At 41.8% G+C, this 22,034-nt stretch overlaps 1 protein-coding gene across 1 annotated transcript; it reads right to left on the bottom strand.

Moving 5' to 3' along the window:
- Nucleotides 1-1,809: 1,809 nt before the first annotated feature.
- LOC119254684 (olfactory receptor 52M1-like) lies at nt 1,810-2,763 on the bottom strand. The gene has a single exon (XM_037521785.1). It carries the CDS (start codon nt 2,761-2,763, stop codon nt 1,810-1,812), a length of 954 nt encoding a protein of 317 aa, XP_037377682.1.
- Between the last annotated feature and the right edge of the window lie 19,271 nt (nt 2,764-22,034).

Genomic DNA, 22,034 nt, shown 5'->3' with positions numbered 1-22,034 from the left:
CCAGCCCAAACTTCGGTGAGCCCTTCCAAGATCTGCTGTGCAGCCACTTGCCAGCTGTAGTGTGTGTGGACTCCTGCCTGGAGGCATTGCTGCCTTCCCTGAGCTCTGGCTCTGGATCCTCAATTTCCACAGGGACTGCTTGAGTAGTGCTGCACCAACCACTGGCAGATCCCTGTTAAGCCTGGAGCAGTTTGTTTCCTCAGGGCCCAAATCAAAAACAAGCAACTGCAGACCAAAGACACACACCTGGGGGAGAGGAAGGAGAAGAGGAGGGATTAGGATCAAAATAAGGGGGGGTGGGTGGGAATTGTATGGGGAATATAACCAAAATGAAAATGCATACATTTTGCAAAAATGAAAAATGATGTAAGAATTATATAAAATAAAATAAAAAAAATGCTCCAGGGGAATTTTGTCTTGGGACTGGGACGTTTTCTGATTTGTGCTGAGCTGTTGGAGGTTCTGAGGAACTCAGACAGCCCAGGTCCATCTTGGTGAGCCCCAGCCTTTGTCCAGAGTGTGGGGATGTTTTGTTACTGGTAGCCCATTTTTTTTCTCCTGCAATTGCGAGTTTGAAAGTATTTCTCCTGAGCACATACAAGGTGACGTCTAGGACTCGTGCATCCTGTAACACAGACTGCTCTCCGGCACTGACTTAACATGATTGGAAGCAAGCATCAGAGCTCAGGCATTGAGATACCTGGAGTCAGTGTTGGCGGGAAGTTGACAGGTCTGGCTGGGAGGTGTGTCCTCTAGAGCCAGAGTGAACCTGAATTTCTGCAGGGAGATTCAGGGTAGAGATGAACATGTGGGCATTTCCCAGCATTGATGGGGCAATGATGATCAGTAATACAGAGAACCTCACTGCCAACCCTCTGTGATATAAATCCTATTCTGAGTTGTTACATCACTACCTCCACTCCTGAGTGGAGTGGCCAAGCCAAAAAAAAAAAAAATGTAGTAAAGGTCAAGTTATAGCAAAAAGCATCAAATTATAAAATAAAGAGCATGAACAAGAATTCTCTAAACATCTGAAATTTCAAGGTTTCTGTCATGGGGCCTCTATTTACTTGGATCCTCCTTACCCCATTCATTATGTAACCTTTCATGTCAATAACCTCATTGTTACCTTCTTCCTTCTGCCACTTTATTATTCCAGTGTGACTGCTGTCCTTCATATATGCCATCTCTAAAATGGAATACTGTATCTTAATCTTCCCTGTTTCCTCCTTCCCATTTCTCACTATTATCGGAGGAGATGTAGGATACTCCATTTGTTTGTTTAAATAAAGGAATAATTAACTTGAGAACTTTCATTCCTGTGGGTAGTAAATTTGCATTAGACAGATTCTCCTTTGTATTGCTTTCATTCTCAACAAAAGGACTTTTCTGGGGCAAGTCAAAAGGAATGGAGAGGATTTCCAAAGCAGTTGAATTTTTCTAGACCCTTACTGACAGGATTTTTAAATTGTCTTCAAGAAGGTGTTAGAATATAATTTTACCTTGTAGAAATATGCTCCAAAGAGAAGCTGGAATTCCTTCAAAAAAGTCCAATAAAATGAGCTCACTTCTGCGGTCAGCATGCTTGTGCCTATTATCCATTTTCTTGACTTCATAAAATTCAGGGCATTTTAGTATATAAACTCAAGCCCCGATTTACCCTTTCCACTTTCAGAAAGTTTATGGTCAAGTAGAATATTCTCTGGTATTCCTTCCACAACTGAAGACCCATTACACGGCCTTATTGCATTGACTTCCCCAGTCTGTTGCCATCACCAAATACCCATATGTTCTCCAGATGCAGAACAGTCACTTGGGTTGAGACCCTGACTTAAGAATGCGGAGAAGTCTCTCTCTAATCTGTTTTGTGCGGACAGCATAGACAACTGGGTTGAGGATAGGTGGGATGAGGAGATAAAAATTGGCTAAAAGGATATGGATATGAGGAGGCACATGATGGCCAAAGCGGTGAGTGAGAGAGGAGACAGCAATGGGGATATAGAAGACAAGGATGGCACAAATGTGAGAACCGCACGTCCCCAGGGTTTTAAGCCTGGCTTCAGGGGTGGCCAACCCCATCACAGCTCTGAAAATCATCACATAGGAGGCAGCGATGGCTAATGAATCCAGTATCAATACCAGGAAGCCAATTCCCATTCCATAGAAGTTGTTGACTGTTGTGTTACCACAGGCCAAGGTGACCACAGCCATGTGCTCACAGTAAGAGTGGGCAATGATTTGGGTCCGGTAAAGGGGCAGTCTCAGGCGAATCATCAGGGGCAGGGGGCCAATGTAGAGCACGCCCCGAAGGAGAGCAGCCAGGCCCAAATGACCCACCACTGCACTGGTTAGCACTGTGGTATGGCGAAGTGGGTCACAGATGGCCACATAGCGATCAAAAGCCATGGCAAGGAAGATGCCTGACTCAACCGTAGCAAAACAATGGATGAAGAACATTTGGGCCAAGCAGGCATTGAAGTCAATGCTGTGGGCACTAAACCAGAAGATGGCTAGCAGTTTGGGCATGGTAGAGGTTGACAGGATCAAGTCAATGATGGCCAACATGCACAAGAAGAAGTACATGGGCTGGTGCAGGCTACGCTCCACCTTTATCACAGCCAGGATGGTCACATTCCCCACGACAGCCACCAGATACATGGAGCTGAAGGGTATGGAGAGCCAGATATGTAGGGACTCCAGCCCTGGGATGCCGGTGAGCCAGAAAGAAGTAGGCACTGAGCAGGCATTGTTAGACACGAACATGTTTGAAGGTGTTGATTATCCAGAGGACAGGACTCTTAGTTTTTGATTTTTACTCCTTTAAAAGACATTCTTCTGGAAATTGGACTGCTAGTTTCTTACTTCCATCCTGGGTAACTGGTGGAAATCTGAAGACCTAGAAAACTGATGTTATGTATTTTGTAAAAGAAATTATACATGAAAATACCCTTGGTAAATGTAGAAACTGGCATCCTCATGCTTTCTACTGCGAAAATGCCATGCGTCACTATAGAAGACCCAAAAATTGTTCATCTCCTTTGACCCAGTAAATTTTACTTTGGAAAGTGTTGCCAAAAGAAATGGAAAATGCAAAAAAGTTCTACGGGCAACAATTAGATGCAAATCCATGTAATAATGTGTTTAGCCCAGTGCATGCATATGCTTCCCTCATCACTACTAGCCACACCAACGACATCAGTAACACTGACGGTTATTTATCTACAACTGCTGATTTTATGCTAATGAAAAGTTGGAAGCAGTATGTTTTTTTTTTTAAAGAAATAAAGCATTGGTTCAGTCTTAGCATACCCACTCAATAAATTAGACTTATGTTTATAATGTTAGAGCTAGACATTACTTGGTATAGTGCTTACATCACTGCAGTAAGTGAGGGTATAATTTACTATCACTGGTTTGGGTAGATTGAAGAAGTCACTTAGATTTGACAAAGTTTTGGTCTGGAGTCAGATATGCTACTGTTGTCATTATAAAAATCTTTGAAGAACCTCATAGCACATCATTTCTCAAAGAAAAAGATCTTAGTTAAGGTTACCTAATTTCATGATGAAGAGTAGGTAAATTTTCCTCAAGAGAAGTTTACTGTAAGGCTAGAGTATTAAACTTTTGAGAATCTGGACACTACCTATGATTTGAGATAGGAAATAGAAGAGGGGAATCTATGAGCAAATCTCATGGGTTTTTTGTTCATTATTTGATGATAGCGATTAAAAAGAGCAGACGGACAAAATAGTCAACACGACCCTTTACTGCCTACATCATCCTTGGCTTCTATTCTTTGAGCAGGAAGGATGTTTCACATCCTCAGACATAGCACCTGAGTGGACAGGGTCTAATTTGCGTCCTGCCCTGCCTTGGGCCTTCAGATTTTCCATCAGTTTCTCAGCACATCAGCAAGTCTTAGACTTTGCACATTCATCATAGTGAATTTATTCACATAGATGTGTTTTTGCTGAACCACCTTCCCCATTTTTACCTGGGCAAATTTCCCCTATTGTTCAAGGTCCATCCAGATTATCTCTCTTCTACAAAGCATCCTTTGGTATCTCTAGTCTTAACAGAGTGGTTGGGCAAGCAGTCACTAAGTTTCAACCACTTGTCTCACACAAGTCCATGTACAGTTCAAATATTCTCATCTAAAATATGAATAGCAGCTATATTTCCATAACAAATATGTATGAGAAATGCACCTTTCTTAACTTAAGGATTCCTAATGTAGGTTCTGACAGTTAACTTTTAAGGTTTTATGAGTCTGCTGATTACTTTCAGATATTGGGTGCTGAAAAAAGTTTTGTGAACTTTACAATAATTCACAAATGTTCTGTACATGAACTCTCACTTTGGCAGTTCTGTGAATTGGGTGCTTATATATCAATAAGTGATAGCACTTAAAGTTACTTCCTCAGTGGTCAGATGGAAGGTTCTGTGGCTCTATCAGATTGGGAAGGGAAAGTTCAGCCTGGGAAGTAGCCCTGTGGTAGCAACCCAGGTAACAAACCAGAATCCCCTGTCTAGAGTTTTAGACTCAAGTGTTGAAGCAATTTGTCCAAGTCTTTTTCAAATGAATAGGAATAATATCAATTCCAAAGGATAAAGTATAAAGAACAAGTGAAACAAGTGTGAGGCTTTTGGCACATGGAAATAATTTCCTTTTTCTGAATTCTGTTTACTGTGGGCAGCAGATCAGAAGTTTATGTTCTGCAAGTAATTACATAGTTCATCTTTGAGGATGCCTCAAAAAAAAAAAAACCCAGGAGTTTCAGATCGAACAGGGATTTAAGGGGAATGCTAGTCAATATGCAATTTTATCTCATAACAGGGAGAATGTCTGATGTGTTCTTTAAAATTACTGTGATGACCACTGACCTAAAGCAGAAAGGGGAGTAATTATTTAGTGTCAGGTTAAGTAAAGGTAGTGGCTACTTATCACAAAAGAAGCCAATATTGATAGGATGGATTTAAACCCAGATTTCTAACTTTGATTTATGCTAGACCCAGTTTCGTCATTGATATTGTGACCAGGTTTTTATATTAGAGAATGTGGATGTCTGTATAAAAATAGCAACAATTGCCATCTTGAGTGATTTGAATGAGGTTGTGACATCTAAACTTGTGTCCCTTTTCCTAGAACATTCCAGAGAAATATTTTGTGTAATCTCACATAAAGGTATCCCCACCTGGACATTGGTGACATGCCCTCAAGTCCTGGGAGAGGCATTCTGATGGGTCTGAAGTTTCTGAAAGGGGTTTTGTTAATGTGAAATAAGCATGATTAGAAGCAAGCAGATTTAGGTTCAAATACTAACTGTTGGTGACTCTGACTTAGCAACTAATTTTTCTGCCTTGTTTTCTATTCTACTTCCCAATCTGTGACATAGAGTATTGGCTACCTCTTGCTTCATGCATTCAGTGACACATTTGTAAGTGTGTTGCACATAGAAGTTCAAACATTAGGAAGCCTGGCCGCTGGAATACACTGTTCCCCTTTGGTTCATTCCCTCCATCCATACCATGTTATTTACGTGTGGCCGTGGTAATTCCACATTCTTCTTTCCTGACTATGCGTAGCATTTTAAAAATCTTGCTCAATTAGAAGAACTGCTAGTGGTGTAAGGATCAGGTCAGGAGAGAAGGTTGCCAGATGGTGGAGTTAAAGACAAGAGACCCAATCAGCCTGGGACAGTCCAATCTTTTACTGTCATGTTCTGCTGGAGAATACTAGGCAAGTCTTTTACCTTGGGCTTTCTCCTCTTCCTTTACTTATTGCCCAGGCCAATTTTTATTTGACATTTTTACTTTTTACTAGATCTGGAAAAAGACATGTCCTGATTGAATCAAAAGGCAAAGGTAATTTCTGAAACTCCGCGTCTGTTTCCAGTGGACCGCTCTCTAGAAGGTACTCACCCACTGGGGATGCTGTCCACAGAATTCAAGCTCCGTTTTGTACAGTCTGGATGCTTGGATGAATTTTGTTCAGTCAAGGGAAGGGCTTGCCCCTGGTCTCTTCACTAATCTCTGTGTCCCTGCTTTATCCAGATGCTGAAAATAGCCAGGTATTTCCCAAGGGTTGCACAGAGCAACTGGTGCTCTTCCCTCTGGACCTTCAGATACTGCCCCTTTGAGCAGTCTTCACCCCTCATCTGCCTCCACCTCCCAGGACTAAAAAACAGATTAATTTCTCCCCTCCTGTTGGGACCCTTGACTGTCTCCAGGTCTCTGTCTTCCCCATAGGCCTGAGGCATTTAAGTACTCCAAGGGAGACACTGGGAGAGAGTTCACAAGAGGATGGGGGAAGAATCATTAGATACTGGTATAACCAATGTATTTTTCGTTTTTAGTGTTAATCACTGCATTAAAAAAACTTGATAATATAAAAACAAGTCTATACAAAGGAAAATAGAATTACTTAAGTGTGAAGGCCCAATTTTGTAATTCTTCATTCTGACTATTTTTCATCCATTTTTGCTTAAAAATAAGTATTTGAAATCATAGTTTACAATAGGTGCATGCCCATTCCTGTGGGTACTTTATTCTGCCCAGAGTCATGCAAGGCTAGTTTGTTTTCCACCATACCTAGTGGCACAGACATTTGTTGCTATTCTTTTACTGCTCAACCTTATGATAGAATTCCAGAAGGGAATATGCGTTTAACCCAATATCAAGTGAGTTCATTTTAAAAATTGCCCTGTTTAATTTTTTAAATATGCATTATATAAATAATGCACAAAAGCAAAAATTCATTTCTTTGGTTTCTACAGCATGTGAAACTCTTCCATATTTAACAATTTGTGGCAGTGTACATATTCTGAAAAGTATATAATAGAAAAATAGGTAAAGAAAATGCTTGTAAAGCAGGGGGAATAATTTCAGAAAATATGGCAGAGATTTAATGTTTTCTGTATGAATTTGAGGTACAAGACAAGCAGATACTTTTATAATCACTATTAGTGATTCATGCTACTCCATTTTGATGATGAGAGGGATTATGAAAAAAAAAAAAAAATGGCACTTGCCAGTATTTGAGAGAAATCCAATTGGCTCCCAATCCCCATGGTAGTTGTCCTAGAAAGAACAAATCTTTACAGTCATCCATTGATGAACATTTAGGTTGTTGATGAACATCTAGGTTCCAAGTCTCAGCTATTGTAAACAATGCTGCTATTCTTTAGGTATAACCCTGAGTGGAACTGCTGGATTTTTTTTTTTTTAGTTTAAGGTAAATTCAGATTGCTTTCCATACTGGTTGTACCAGTTCACATTTCCCCAAACAGTGTAATAGGTTCCTTTTTTTCTGTATCCTCTCAAACATTTGTTATTGGAGGTCTTTTTAATATGTAATGTTTTCACAGGTATGAGATGGTATTTCATTGTTTTTGCAGGTTTTAAACTGCATCTCTTATTAAAAGCATTGATGAACATTAGTGAACTTTTCATATGTCTATTGGCCCTCTGGATCCTCTTTTTTTTAAGAGGCATGTATTATTTATTTATTTATTTGTTTGTTTGTACATGCACTGGGTACAGTCAGAAGCGCGGGAGGGTTAGAGAATTCACCAGAGCCAGGGCGGGGAGCAGAGCAGGCAGAAGGACCGAAGTACACTGCTGAGGGGAGCAGCGGGCGGCAGGAGAGGTCTGCGCGCCATGTGGGACCCTCCTCCAGTGGCCGGGGAGCAGCCGGGGATCGAACTGGCGCAGCAGAGGCCGCGGGCAGCTTCGCAACCCAGCGCTCAACCGCTGCGCCACCGGGGAGGCCCCAGGTTTTAATTCTTTTTTTTTTTTTGAAGATTTTTTCTTTTAATATTTTATTCTTTTTTTTTTTTAAGATTTATTTATTTATACAAGCACTGGGTACAGTCAGAAGCGCGGGAGGGTGAGAGAATTCACCAGAGCCAGAGCGGGGAGCAGAGCAGGCAGAGGGACCGAAGTACACTGCTGAGGGGGGCAGCGGGCGGCAGGAGAGGTCTGCGCGCCATGTGGGACCCTCCTCCGGTGGCCGGGGAGCAGCCGGGGATCGAACCGGCGCCGCAGAGGCCGCGGGCAGCTTCGCAACCCAGCGCTCAACCGCTGCGCCACCGGGGAGGCCCCCCTCTGGATCCTCTTTAGTGATTTGTTTGTTCATATCTGCTGCACATTTTTATTTAATTTTTATGTTGAATTGTATGAGTTTATAAATCAGTTATCCCTTGTCAGTTATATGTTAATATTTTCTCTCATGCAATAAGGTATCTTTAATCATCTTACATTTTCTATATAGAAGCTTTTAAACTTGAGGTAATCCAAGTTTTTTTTTTCTTCAATTCCCTTGACATAGAGGTTAATCACCAAAAGTATCTTTATCATTGTTATCATGGAATATATCACCAGTTTTTCTTCTAAGCATTTTATTGTTGCTGGTCTTATATCTAAATCTTTGCTCCATTTGGTCCTTATTTTGTATAAAGGGTTAGCAAGTGATCCAACTTCACTCTTGTGTGGCTTTCTAATTTTTCCAGCACCAGTTATTACAAGGAATGTCCTTTCCTAATCTCATGGTCATAGTTACTTTATCATAGATTAGGTGCTGGCGTGTATGTAGATTTATTTCTGGACTTTCAATTCTGTTCCATTGAGCCATGTATCTATTTTGTGCCAGTAGGATATTTTTAGTACTTTTTGCTTTGTAATAAAGTTTGAAATTAGGTAACAAGATACCCATGTTTCTCTCCTTTGTCATGGTTGCTTTTGCAGTTTGAGGACTTTTGGGTTCCAAATAACTTACAATACTTTTTGTTCAATTTTTTGAAAATTATGGCTATTTTCATGGTAATTGTATTAAATTTGTATATCATTTTAGGCAGGAAAACCATGTTGATTAGCCTTCTGATTCTCCCCATTCATGAACATGAGATATCTTTCCATCTCCTTATGTTGCTATCTAAGTCCCTTTAGTAATGTCTTATATAAGTCATTTCTCTTTAGGTTAGGTTGATTCTTAGGCATTTAATTTTCAAAATAGTAAATGAAGTTATTAATTTCTCTTGCTTGTTCATTGTATATAAAAAGGCTGTGGATTTTTGTATGTTGATTTTGTAACTTGTCACTTTACTGTATTTATTTGTTTCTAATAACTTCTTGGAATCTTTAGAATTTTTTAAAGATTTATTTTTATACAAGAACTGGGGTACAGGCCAGAGGTGCGGGAGGGTGAGAGGATTCACCAGAGAGCAGGGAGCAGAACAGGTAGACGGACTGAAATACACTGCTAAGGGGAGCAGCAGGTGAGACAGGAGAGGTCTGCCATGCCATGTGGGTATCTCCCTGGCCAGTGGGAAATCGAACCCATGCTGCAGAGACTGCAGACAGCTTCACAGTGCTGCACACAAACTGCTGGGCCACCCATAATATAATATCATCTATAAGTAATGAATTACTTCCTTTTTGACCTGGATTCTATTTCCTGTGTTTGATATGTTATCAAAACATCCAAACAGAAATTGTGACAATGAGCATTCTTCTCTTATTCCCAATCTTAAGGGAAAAGTTTCAGTTTTTCACCATTAAGCTTTATATTGGCTATTGATTTTTAATATATGGCCTTTTTTATATTGGCAATATATTAAAAATCAATAGCCTTTATTATATTGAAGTAGATTCCTTCATTCCCATTTTGTTTAGAGTTTCTATTAAGTGGATGCAGTCTTCTTTCATATTAATGGCTCCCATATTTGCAGATTTCCCATTGGGGAGGCCCTCAGTCAGCACCTAAATTTAGGTTGAATGGAAGCCAAACGCTCAGTCTGTAGCTTGTAAAGTATGCAAATATACCTCTTTCAGTCGAAGACAGAGATCAGTGTTTCCTGTCTGAGTTGTGCCCTGGGTGATAGACGAACTGTTTGTTACAGCTTGCAGATCCTGCAGGACTATAAGCTCTGGTGGCTACCAGATCCAGGTAATTGAATGAAATACCACTTGGCAATTATAAAAACTTGTGCTGGATTTGGGCACAGGCTCCTTTCTTGGAGATACTGGTGACCTGGAATGTAGCAGGACAGCATGAAGATGCTCTCAAAGCTGTCACTCCCATCTCTGTCCTGCAGCATTGCAGTTGCCCTTTATTGTATATGTATATATATAAAGATTTATTTTTATTTATGCAATAACTGGGGTACAGGCCAGAGGTGCGCAAGGGTGAGAGAATTCACCAGAGACAGCAGAGAGCAGAACAGGCAGACAACCGAAAACACTGCAGAGGGGAGCAGTGGGCAAGTCAGGAGAGGTCTGCCGCGCCATGTGGCTATCTCCCTGACTGGTTGGGAATTGAACCCATGCTGCAGAGGCTGCAGACAGCTTCACAGCACTGCGCTCAACCTGCTGTGCCACAGGGGGGTCCCCTTTAGTGTACATTAAGTCAGAAATATGCCCTTTAGGTTACAGCTTTTAAGATAAGCAAATAGACCTCCTTTATGGAAATATGGAGCCATCTGCAATCTTAGACTGCGCCTTGAGGAGACAGCCAAATAATATTTTCTCTGTCACGTGTACCCAGACACTGCTGGCCTTCAGAGCTAGGTAATCAAGGGATGTTTCCTGGGTGGCAGTCACACAAAACAGGATGCCAGAAAGATGCCCAAGTTTCTTTCCTGGACATACCCCAGATCTGGAATGAGGCTGATATTGAATGCTGACCTGTTTCCCTTAGCCAATAGAAGCAGTTTGAGGAAAAGAAAGTGATTTATCTTGTTGACAAACTGAGGGCAGCAAACTCATGTCTGAAAGACCACCATCCTGCTCTTTGGCAGAGGGCAGAGGTATTTATCTAGAGCTACAAGGGAGTGGAAGGGGAAGCAAGCATGTCTATCCTTGTGATGCAGGCATCTGGAGATTTTGGGGAAGATTCAGGTTGGCACCTGCTTGCTTTGCTATCACCTGGAGGTTAGCAATTTTGATGCTATCTTCTTGGGGAATGTTCTTTTCCCCCTGGTATGTAAGAAAACAAGTTTGTTAAATCTAGAGGGTCTAGTGGGACAGGTAAAGGGACATGCCCTTTTATCACTGCACCATTCTTGCTTCAAGACCAAGGGAGCTTAAAGTCAGATTCCACGTTCTCCAGAAAGTATTTGAGCTATCCCGTCATATGAAATAAACTAGAAGACTGTCCCTTGGGAGTTTTAAATAAGCAAATAGTCTTTCACGGGGAACATTTCAGTCTGCTGCTGCTTCAACTGGGTCCTGGAGAGTTAGCTAGGAGTATACATGAACCATGTAAGAACTATCCCTTAGTTTCTATATAGCCTTGTGGTTCTTGTGGCAGCAAACCTCATTAGCTATTTAAGGTAGATGTGTTTTGGGACTGTCTCAGGTGGAAGTCTCTCAAGTTGAGACACCAGATTTGGGATCCAAAACCTTATCTCCTCAGGGAAAAGATGGGAGTTGAGTTTTCTTCCAGTTGTGTGTTCCTACATCAAGGATGGAGTTTATGACAATTGTTTCTGAGCATGTCCTACCCATTTAATGTGGACTTTATCCTTAATCACCTGATAAGTAAGAGTTACACAGCTAGTTCTGGATTTCTTTCAAAGGAAAATTTTCCGAATGTAGTTGTAGATTCCATGTATCCATGGGGGGATGTGAGTTTAGGAGTCTTCATCACCATCCTGAATCATGTCTTTTCATGACTTTTTGGCATTGAATATTGTTTGGACATGCATGCTAATTGCATGCTAGTTGCCCTGAAAGCAGGTGAAAATTCTATTGAAAAACTGCAAGAGTAGGTGTAGAAACTCCAAGAGCAGATACAGGTTGCCCTCCAGAAACTGGATTTGGGGAAAGGTGAAACACATTTAATAGCACAGAGGAAAGGGGACCAACCACCATCCCCTTGCCCTGACAGTGGTAATAGAGGCGCAGAAGAGGACTGCCGATTAATGGCAGCCTTGAGCCCACTGGCACAGAATCCCTTCCATTCAGGTGGGGTCAGTGCCCCTCCTGAGGAGGCTGTGAGGGCTCTGCAAACCTCACTAACCCCCAACAATACAGGAGGCCTTCTCATACAAGGGGAGGTACCCAAAATGTAAGGGGAGCTGCTGTGAATAGGACAGTTCCCTCTTCATCAATTCCCAATGGGAAGATTGAATGGGGTCAGCCTGCTGGGTATTGTTGGTCTTATAAACCCTTTGCCCTGGGGGATCTGCTGAACTGGAAAAATCCTGTTCATACTTGGCAGACCCCATTATAATTGTGGGTAAACCAGTCATTTTGGTCATTATTGCCCCAGTGCTGTTTCAGGTGAAACTTCTAAACCTGCTAAACCAAAAACCAAATGCCCCCACTGTCAACATGGCTACCACTGGGCATTCCACTGTTCTAAATTCACTCAAACAGCTATCTGATTTTGGGAATGGGGCCAAGGGACATGAGCCAGCACACCCCTCCAACAAATCAGGGCAATGACCAGGTCCCAGGGCATTTCCCCAACCAGAGCCCCATATGGATGTCAGTTGGGAGCACAGGGAGTGTCTCAGGCAGTGTGGTCTCAGCCCAACATTCCAAACCACCAGCCTCAGGGTGTAAATCCCACCAATCAATTCTCAATCCAGAAGCAGCCTCTAAGGGTTGTGCAAGATTGGCTTTATATTACTCATGAATTAATCCTTAATGTTTCTGGAGAAGTGTACTCGGTAGCATGGGAGTCTTTGGGCTGATTTCCCAGGGCTATGTAAGTCTTATCCTGGGGCATTCAGATATTACTATAGAGTATTTATCTTCCCAGGCATTGTGGACTCTAATTACACAGGAGAAATTAAAGTTATGCTCATGGCTCATAAATGTTATTCCTTCTCAAACTTGCATTGAACATTTGTTCACAGAGGATGTTTCAGATGAGGACTAGAGGGGCCCAGAGATCCACTTGATTTGAGGCCTACTGCAATAACCCCTGTGGAGCCCCGGGTAACACTTATATAGGACATCATTTTATAGACTCCTTTGTAGATACCAGAGCAATCTATCTGGTTCTGAATTCAAAGTCAACATGGGTCAGTAAGAAAACTGTACCCATCGCTGGGGTTGTGGGAAGACCACAACTAAAAAACCTTCCTGTAACCACTGGAGTGTCAATTTGGTGACAAAAATTTAAACATAGTTCGTTTATATGGAAGGATCCAATTCCATGCCTTGGTCCTGATCTTAGTAAATTGAAGACACAGATTGTTTTCTCACCCCAGGATCAGAGGGTACATTTATGGGTACCCTCAGGTTGTGCCTTGCTTATCAAATGATGATCAGGATGCTCTACCAAAACAGGTGAAGCTCTGCCTCCTGAGATTTGTTAACAGGGTAAATTAAATAGTTTGGGTTGATGCTCCTGGGCATGCCAAAAATGTAAACCTGTAAAAACAGAATTGGTAGAAGGAATCCAGACCCCAATGAAAAAGAAGTGTCCTCTGAAAGGGGCTTTGAGGGGAATTCAGCTGGCATTAACAAGGTTTCTTCAGAATGACCTCATTCGGCCCTGTTGCTCCCCCTACAATATTCCTACACTAAACAAACCCCACATAAATGAGTGTCATTTTTGTGCAAGATTCGAGAGCAGTTAATGACATTGTTGAGGACACAGCCAACTGTCAAATCCATATACCTTGTTGACTGGTATACCTGGGGTTTCAGTTGGTCTTGAAGGATGCTTTTTTCTGCATCCCAATAGGTACTTGGGATCAGAAACTTTTTGCTTTTGAGTGGCAGGACCCAGCCTCCAAAAGTACATCACAATATTGGTGGACTGTGCTTCTGTAAAGATCTAAGAATTTTCCAAGTACTTTGGGGAAATACTAGTCAGGTATCTTTGCAAGATCCAACTGGAACAGGGAATCCTCTTGCAATAAGTGGGTGACCTATTGATTACCAGTCCTGATTATGACTCTTGTCTAGAGAACACCATATTGGTTTTGAACCACCTGGAAGAATGTGGCTATAAGGTGTCACTACAGAAGGCCCAGCTGTGCAAAGAAAAGGTAGCACACTTGCGATCTGAAATTGAAAAAGGCAAACAAACCCTCATGACGGAGAGGAAAACAGGTGATTTCTGCTCTCAAGTCTCCCAGCAGTTAGAGACAATTGCATGGATTCTGGAGAATGGCCAAGTTTTGTAGAATTTAGATCCCCAACTTTGGACTTTTTGAAGCCCTCAAAGGCCCAGACTCAGAACATTTGTGAATGGCAATGGGTCTTTGAAGAAATAAAGTACAAATTGATGAGTCACCAGCCTTAGGGTTACCAGACCTAAGAAAGCCTTTCAGGCTTTGTGTCCATGAAAGATAAGAGTTGAACTGGGAATGCTGATCCAATTATTGGGACCAGAAATGCAGCCTGTCAGGTGGACTTTGGCTGACTGCTGGGCATATGGAAACATACCAGGCCATCCTACTGGATAATATCAATGTGCAGTCCCCCCCAGGATAAACTAAATGACTTCTGTGCACACTAGATGGGGTATCCAGTTTGGGCAAAAGAACCACTCTGGGGTATAACAGTTCCTTTTGCCAATTCCTGATGAATTGGTAGATTGACCTTAATATCTGGCAGGTTGCTCCTGTTCATTCAAACAACCCCTTTAACACTAGGGTCCTCCTAAATTGGAGCAAAACCACCCTATCATACTGACAAGATACTAAAACAATGGCTAATTTGTTTGCCTCTATTTTTCTTTCCCATCATCCTTGGGCAGACATATAGTCCATGCTACAAACTGTTAGTATCAGATGAACAGAGGATGGTTTTAAAGGAAACTGGTGAGGAGGTTTATTTCTCCATCAAGAGGTTCTAAAACCTGGAACCAGAAGCTGTCTCAATGGTAGATCCTTCTGGGATCCCAATAATAGGATAATGGAAAGGCTGGAACACTATTGGTAGGGCTGAGGCAGGGGATTTCCAAGCAAGAGAGTTTTGGCAAAATACTAGAACTCCAACAAAAGGCTACTAAAGTTCCTTGGAAGGATTACTCAAATATACTTACACAGATGTGAATCCAGATGCCCTGGAAAATGCTTGGATGATTAATATGACAATTGGCCAGAGCACTCTGATATAAAGGGAAAGTTAACTAAGGTAGAAGGTGCTGTAGAAATGAGTCCTTCCTAAGTGATACAGCATTTAGTGTTTATACCAGGAAAGGGGAATTAAACCTGTAACTATTTTCACAGAGGGACTACAGGATGGTTTGGGGAAACAGGAGGAATGCGGAGAGGAGTAGAAGTGAACACAGGAGAGATGGACCCTTAAAGAGAAAGTGTGCTCACTGCAAGGAAGGGAGACATTGGAAGAACAGATGTCCAGATTGGAAGCAAGGAAGGAGGAGGAATGAAAACAGGAAAGGAAAGGAAGCAGACAGCACTGTGTGATGATTGAGGCCAGGGTTGCAGAAGGAACACAAGGAGAGTAGAAGGAATCAAGCAAGGAGAGAGGAAAGGAGGCAAATGGTAGTACACGCTGCTCGTTCAGGTGAAGTATAGAGGGGCCCATAGTAAAAGGCCACTTATTTGCACAGAAAATCAACGGATCACCCAAGTTGCCAGATATGTGCCAAGAATAACCAAGATTGACTCATACTCTAAAGCCACGGGGGTTCAACATTGGGGCAAGTGCCCTTTTGAAGAATGGCAAGTAGACTTTACTCAAATGTCCAGGACGACTGGCAGCTGTAAGTATCTACTAGTTTTTGTGGGTACTTTCTCAGAATGGCTGGCTGGATGGAAGAGCTCCCCATCAAGACACAAAGACTTCAGAGGTTGCTAAATTGTTGAAAATAATTCCTCACTTTGGGCTGTCCCATTCTAGTCAGAGTGTTAATGGACCTGCATTTGTTTTTGGCATTACTCACAAAGTAAGAAACACATTATAATGGACTCCTCAGAAGGGCTGGGAGGAGTCCAGGAGGAAGGCCTGTGGTACTTTCCTATAACCACTAGAGAGTTTTTCATGCAGTGGAGAGATGACAGCATCCAGAAAGTTCAGGAGTCATGGAAGAGCATGGGGTGGGGAGGGGCGGGAATACTCCTAACTTGTGCAGAGGCTGCCATGTCCCACTGCTTCCTTTCTCTACTTCTGTCCCAAGGTAAAGGCAATGACAGTTTGTGTACACAATTTTGTAAACTGATGCTGCTGTTTTGCAAATTGGGGGCCTTTCCCACTCATCCAGCTGAGTTTGCAAGTCACTTTGGGAATGGCGACAAAACATCCACATGTGGGCTAAAGGATGCCTGACTTCTGGGCATTTAGGTCACCTCCTAAATTTGGTGGTTACCCAAAAGGTGCAGGCAACCAGCCTCCAGAGTAACTTTTCTCCAGACTGTTGCTACTTGGAAACATTAAGTCTGGTCCAACAAAGACAGGTGTGCTCTAGGGAGATGCCAAACTTTAAACCTTCTGAAGCGCTCATGGAGGACACTGGCACCTGCTGGCAAGTGGTGGTCAACTATAGCAATTTAGTTAAGATGTTTGCATTCTGTTAGCCACCTTAGCAAACTAATCAAACCCATAGGCATTTTTATAACCATTTGGTCAAAAGCACTGGTGAGAATTTAGACTTTTGGTTGGCATTTGAAGCTATGGGGGTTGAAGGTAGGAAGGAAATCTAGGCATGAGTCCTTAACTTGTAACTCAAAAAGTTAGGTCTTTGGAACTTCCAGGCTACAGCCAGTTGGTCAGAAGCACAAGTGAAAACATTGGTTTGCAATTGGCATCTGAAGGGCCACATAGTCTTAACACTGGGCTCTTAATTATGGGTTGCAACAATGAGATACCACCTCACACCAGTGAGAATGGCACGTATTAAAAAAAAACTGGAAACAAATGTTGGCGAGGATGTAGAGAGAAAGGACCCCTCCTACACTGCCGGTGGAAATGCAAACTGGTCCAGCCCCTATGGAAAGCTGTGTGGTAGACCCTCAAATACTAAAAGTGGATCTACCATATGACTCTGCAATTCTGTTCCTAAGAATCTACCCAAAGGACACAAAAACAATTTGAAAGGAAACCTGCACTCATGTTTATTGCAGCACTATTTACAACAGCTAAGATATGGAAACAACCCAAATGCCCAAAAACAGATGACTGGATCAAGAAGTTGTGGTACATATACACCATGGAATACTATGCAATGATCAAGAAGAAACTAATGCCATTTGCAGCAACATGGATGGAGCTGGAAGGGATTATGCTCCATGAAATCAGTCATAAGGAGAAAGAAAAATGTAAGATGTTTTCACTTATAGACGGAAAATAGAAACTGACAAAGGGTCAGGAAAAAGGCAAAAAACTTGCAGGCAAACTATAGATCTGAGGCAGACAGCAGGGAGGGGCATGGAGAGGAGTCAAAACAGGAGAGGGAAGAGCACAAGGGCTGTGGTGATGGTTTATGAGTGATGTGGGGGTGGGAGAATTATGGAGATTGCACCTGAGGGGAGAAATGAAGCGTTATGCAACGACGATGAAAAAAAATAGTTTGTAGGCAGCAGGTTGACAAGGGTGGACTTGTGATCTTACATTTGTGTGTCAATTTGGGCCACAGGGTACCCAAATTATTTGGGGGTATTTTTGGATGAAATATAAATTTGAGACTGAGTAAAGATTGGATTCGGTGCCCTTGTATTAAGGGGGACAATCAGTCACGGCCTGACTAAAAACTATTCCTCCCCTTTGAAGTTTTCCTGTGCTAGTACAGCTTTCCACCAGCCTTTGGACCCAGCCTGAATTAGCTTCTCATGGGTCTCCAGTTAGTTGATCTTATGGCAGGATTACACCAGTGACTTCCCTGGTTCTGAGATCTTCAGATTCAAATTTGAATTAAACATTGACTCTCAGGTTTCCAGCTTGCCCACTCAGTCTGGAGGTTATTTGGATTGTCTGCTTCCATAGCCCTGTAAGCGACTTCCTTTCAAGGCATCTCAGTACAATTATAATCATGTCAGTCACCGATGGAGGTCCCAACTGGCTACATCACATAGCCTAGGTGCCTAGAAGGTTGCATCATCTTGGGCTGCATAAATTTATACTGATATTTGCACAACACAATAACCTTAGGATTCATTTTTTTCAGAATCTATTGCCACTGGTAAGCTACTCATCACTAAGTACTATTGGTGTTTTTCTGGAGCACCCTGACAAATAGATACACACTATTTGTTTCTCTGGAGAGGGCCAGTACAGTAAATACAATGAGCCTTAGTTTACTATCACTGGTGACAATTTCACTAATTGTTGAAAGATTTCAACTGCCATATTTCTGACATTTAAAATAGTTTGCTTTTCTGATGCCTCATTGCTTTCATACTTCATGAAAGTATTTACGTTACATATCCCAGAGAATGTCCAAATAATTCTGTCAACAAAATCAGGATTTGACCCAGTTGAGTTAACTGGCCCTTGCCTTCTCTTTTCAGAAATCAATGTTTGTCACGGAATATATTCTGAATATTGTTGGGAATATAGTATACAGGAAAGTTGCCACAATTTTGAGCTTTGTGTTGAAGCAAGGAGTTGTGGCTTGTGTAGCAAGGAGTCACAAGTCCCAGACATGCTTGTGACCTGAGTCTGAGGGGACACAGGAGTCCTGAAATGCTTGTCCTCTGGTCGTGATTGTCACTTCAAGGTTCTTTAAGGACAGGGCTACTGAAACTTCATAGGGTGCCTTTTTGTGCAGAGCTCAATTCCTGGTGAGAAACTTGAGTTCTTGGCATCACTTTTCTGTCTGAGTAATTCCCAGGATTCTAATGTATTCTAACTTTTCTAAGCTGGATGGATACAAATATATGGTCAATGTGTGCTAGGAAGGAAATGTCAGAAGTCATGAGTAAGATATCCCAAAAGATCTCACCAGCCTCAGGGCTCTGGATAGCAATAGATTAACTGGGTCTGTTCAAGATCAAAGATCATATAACACGGTGTCTTAGCCAACACATCTGCTGGCCCTAACCACCTTTCTGGATGTGAGACCCTGAACATGTTTTAACTTGGGCTTCAATAGTTTTGTCTTTAAAAATTGTTTGGGTTGGATTAGGTTATATGTTGGAAATTGGTTATATCATCTATAGGAAACTAATGATACATTCAAATGACTGATTAAGATCATCAAGCTTATTATTTTCCTTTGAGTGGTGGTATCAGGTCTGCTATTGGTGTCCTCATCCTTGGGCCAGGACGACCTCTTCTTGGCAACGTTAAGATGAGCATGGGAAGTGTTTGATTCCCAAGGCTGAATACACACCTGAATTTTTTTTGTGAGACCTTTGCAACACAGCGCTCAACCGCTGCGCCACCAGGGGAGGCCCCACACCTGAATTTTTAATGTAGATTTGTTATACTATAGGAAAAATCATCCATCAAAATATTTAATCCAAAGTCTTTACTCTTCACATCTCATTGTCTCTCCATTTAAAAATATCTGTCTGAAGAGTTGGCCCATAAAGCCAAATAATGGAAAGAGGACTTACTACAGTCTTTAACATGATTTAATCCAAACGCATTTGATTTATTGAATGGTTATAATAGAATGATTATAAGAATCATACAAGACACTCAAAATAGATCACTTACTAAGCTCCAAATTTAAAGGTGGAATATGCCAATTGGAGACTAATCACCAACCCAAATTTCAAAAGCTAGCTATGAATCCTCCTGTTCTGAATGATACAGTCAGGATATCTCTCCCAGGCTATGAGTGCTAACCCCTCTAGAGGCACAGAAAGTGGTAATGGTGCTGTTTATTAAACACCTGATGTGTTTTGTCTTCTTACTAGCCATTTATATGGAGTCTGTTATAACAACTACCTAGAAATAGATATTATTCCCAGTTTACACTTGAGGTGGAGATGAAACAACTCATTTAAGGTCACACAGTGGGTAGAGAACCAAGCTGGCTTGCAAACTCAAGCCTTTGGACTTCAAATCCCATGTCTCACCATGTGTTCTAAAAGTGTGACATCTAACTGAGGTGCTTCCCATGAGGACATACAGAAAAACTATTTCCTTAGCATGATTTCTTTCCATTCTGAGGAATAGATGTTAGGTTGGGAAAGTTAGGTTCAGGAAGATGTAAGAGAAGATGCACTTCTCACCTGTCAAGTCCATGGGATCCTTCCTTTAATGTGAAGCAGACTGGGTGAAAGTCTGCCATATGTAATTTTTTAAATAGTTTTTACAGTTTTTTAAAAAAATTATTTTTATTTTATATAATTCTTACATCATTTTTTTCATTTTTGCACAATGTATGCATTTTCATTTTGGTTATATTCCCCATACAATTGCATGCCCCCTTATTTTGACCCTAGTCTTTCCTCTCTCCGCCCCTACCCCCGTAGTGTGTCTCTGGTTTATAGTTGCTTGTTGATTTTGATTTTGATTTCGTATTAGTCTTTTTCCTGGTCCCTTATTTAGGTTTTCTAAATTCCTGCTATGAGTGAGACCATGCAGTAATTTTTAAAAAATTGATCTGTCTTAGAGTTCAGGTTCTATCATCACTTGCAAATACTGCAAGGACATAAAAGCTCATTAGATTTACAGCCAGACTGAGCTCTAATCCTGAGGAGAGTCTTCATCCTTCTATAAAGGCCTGATTTCTATACTTTTAAATGTTCTTTTTTCTTTCTTTCTTTTTTTTTAAAGATTTATTTATGTATTTATACAAGCACTGGGTACAGTCAGAAGCACAGGAGGGTGAGAGAATTCAAAGCCAGAGCAGGAAACAGAACAGGCAGAATGACAAAATACACTGCTGAGGGGAACAGCAGGCATGGCAGAATTCTGCGCACCATGTGGGACCCTCGTCAGCAGACAGGATTGAACTGGTGTTGCAGAGGCTGCAGGCAGCTTCGCAACCCAGCGCTCAAATGCTGTGCCACCAGGGGAGGCCCTGATTTCTATACTTTGTATTCTTAGAATATCTGAGGATTACAAGGAGCCAAGAGACAATAAGCAAGAGCAGGACTTGGACCCAAGGGATCATGGCTCAATTAGAAGTTCTGCTCTCCTTAGGTTCCTCTGGACTAACCTTGACATGCCAATGTTAGCTGTGCTTAAATTTATATTTTATGCATCCTTCTGGGATAGAGCCAGTTATTTTCCTTCTCAGAGAAATGGGGAGGTAGAGTCCACATGGAATTCCCTCAACCCCCTGAGCAGAATGCTTATAAGTGCCAGCCCTCAGAGGCATTTGCAGAGCCCCAGGCTCTTGCTCTGACACTACCCAGCCCAGGTAAGAGCATCATACAAAGTGGAAGCTAGAAAAGGAACACATCAGGAATAGTTCACAGCTCATAAAGATGGAGACTTGGGAACGCTGGCATTCCAGTTTAAACTGTTCCTATATAAATCTCCAGGATAAAACGCAGAAGGAAGGAAATCTCTTGGAAGGGGTCATAGAAAGGGTGGAATCCATGTAGAGCGCACACACAAGGAGGCTTGAGTCTTGTGCTTCACTATTGGAGGGCTTCCTTCTACAAAAAGGTGTGATGTCTAGTTCTACTTCAACATAATCCCTGTGCTAGCACATGCCTGCTTATAGGCAGAATCAGATAGGCAATATCCTTATTCTTAATGGAATTTACTTTTCATTTTGGGGAAAATACATTGTGAATAAGCAATTCAGAGCAGTACGTGTTTAGAGTATAAAGGCAGACACCCAGCACAGAATGAGTCAGGTTTCTCCAAGACAATTATCTAAGCTATTGCAAGGTTCACGTATAAAGATTAGCCAGATGAGGAAGAGAAATGTTTGCCATTCTAACACCAGGAAAAAAAACATCATTTAAGTATGTAGAGGCAAGAGAGCATACAATTGGCAGATGGAAAAATTCAACCACGTTGAAGGCAGTGAGCAGGATGAGGTGGGGTTGTTGGCATTGGCAAGTGTATTTGGATAGAGCTCAGGTGGGAATTGTGTGCTCTGAGTTTTAATCACACAGCACCCCAAACAAGAGCTGTAGTTTCCTTCTGCTGTTCACAATTACAGGGGCACACATTAAGGAGGCGTTTCATAGTATTTGAGT

This window comes from Talpa occidentalis, unplaced genomic scaffold, assembly GCF_014898055.3.
Source record: "Talpa occidentalis isolate TD23 unplaced genomic scaffold, MPIMG_talOcc4v2.1 talOcc4.3, whole genome shotgun sequence".
Taxonomy (NCBI): Eukaryota; Metazoa; Chordata; class Mammalia; order Eulipotyphla; family Talpidae; genus Talpa; species Talpa occidentalis.
Note: the sequence above shows the minus strand (reverse complement) of the source record. Positions and strands in the feature narration are given on the sequence as shown.

Bases quoted from the DNA above. Each gene is read 5' to 3' on its own strand.
- LOC119254684 (XM_037521785.1), bottom strand. From the start codon at position 2,763: ATGTTCGTGTCTAACAATGCCTGCTCAGTGCCTACTTCTTTCTGGCTC.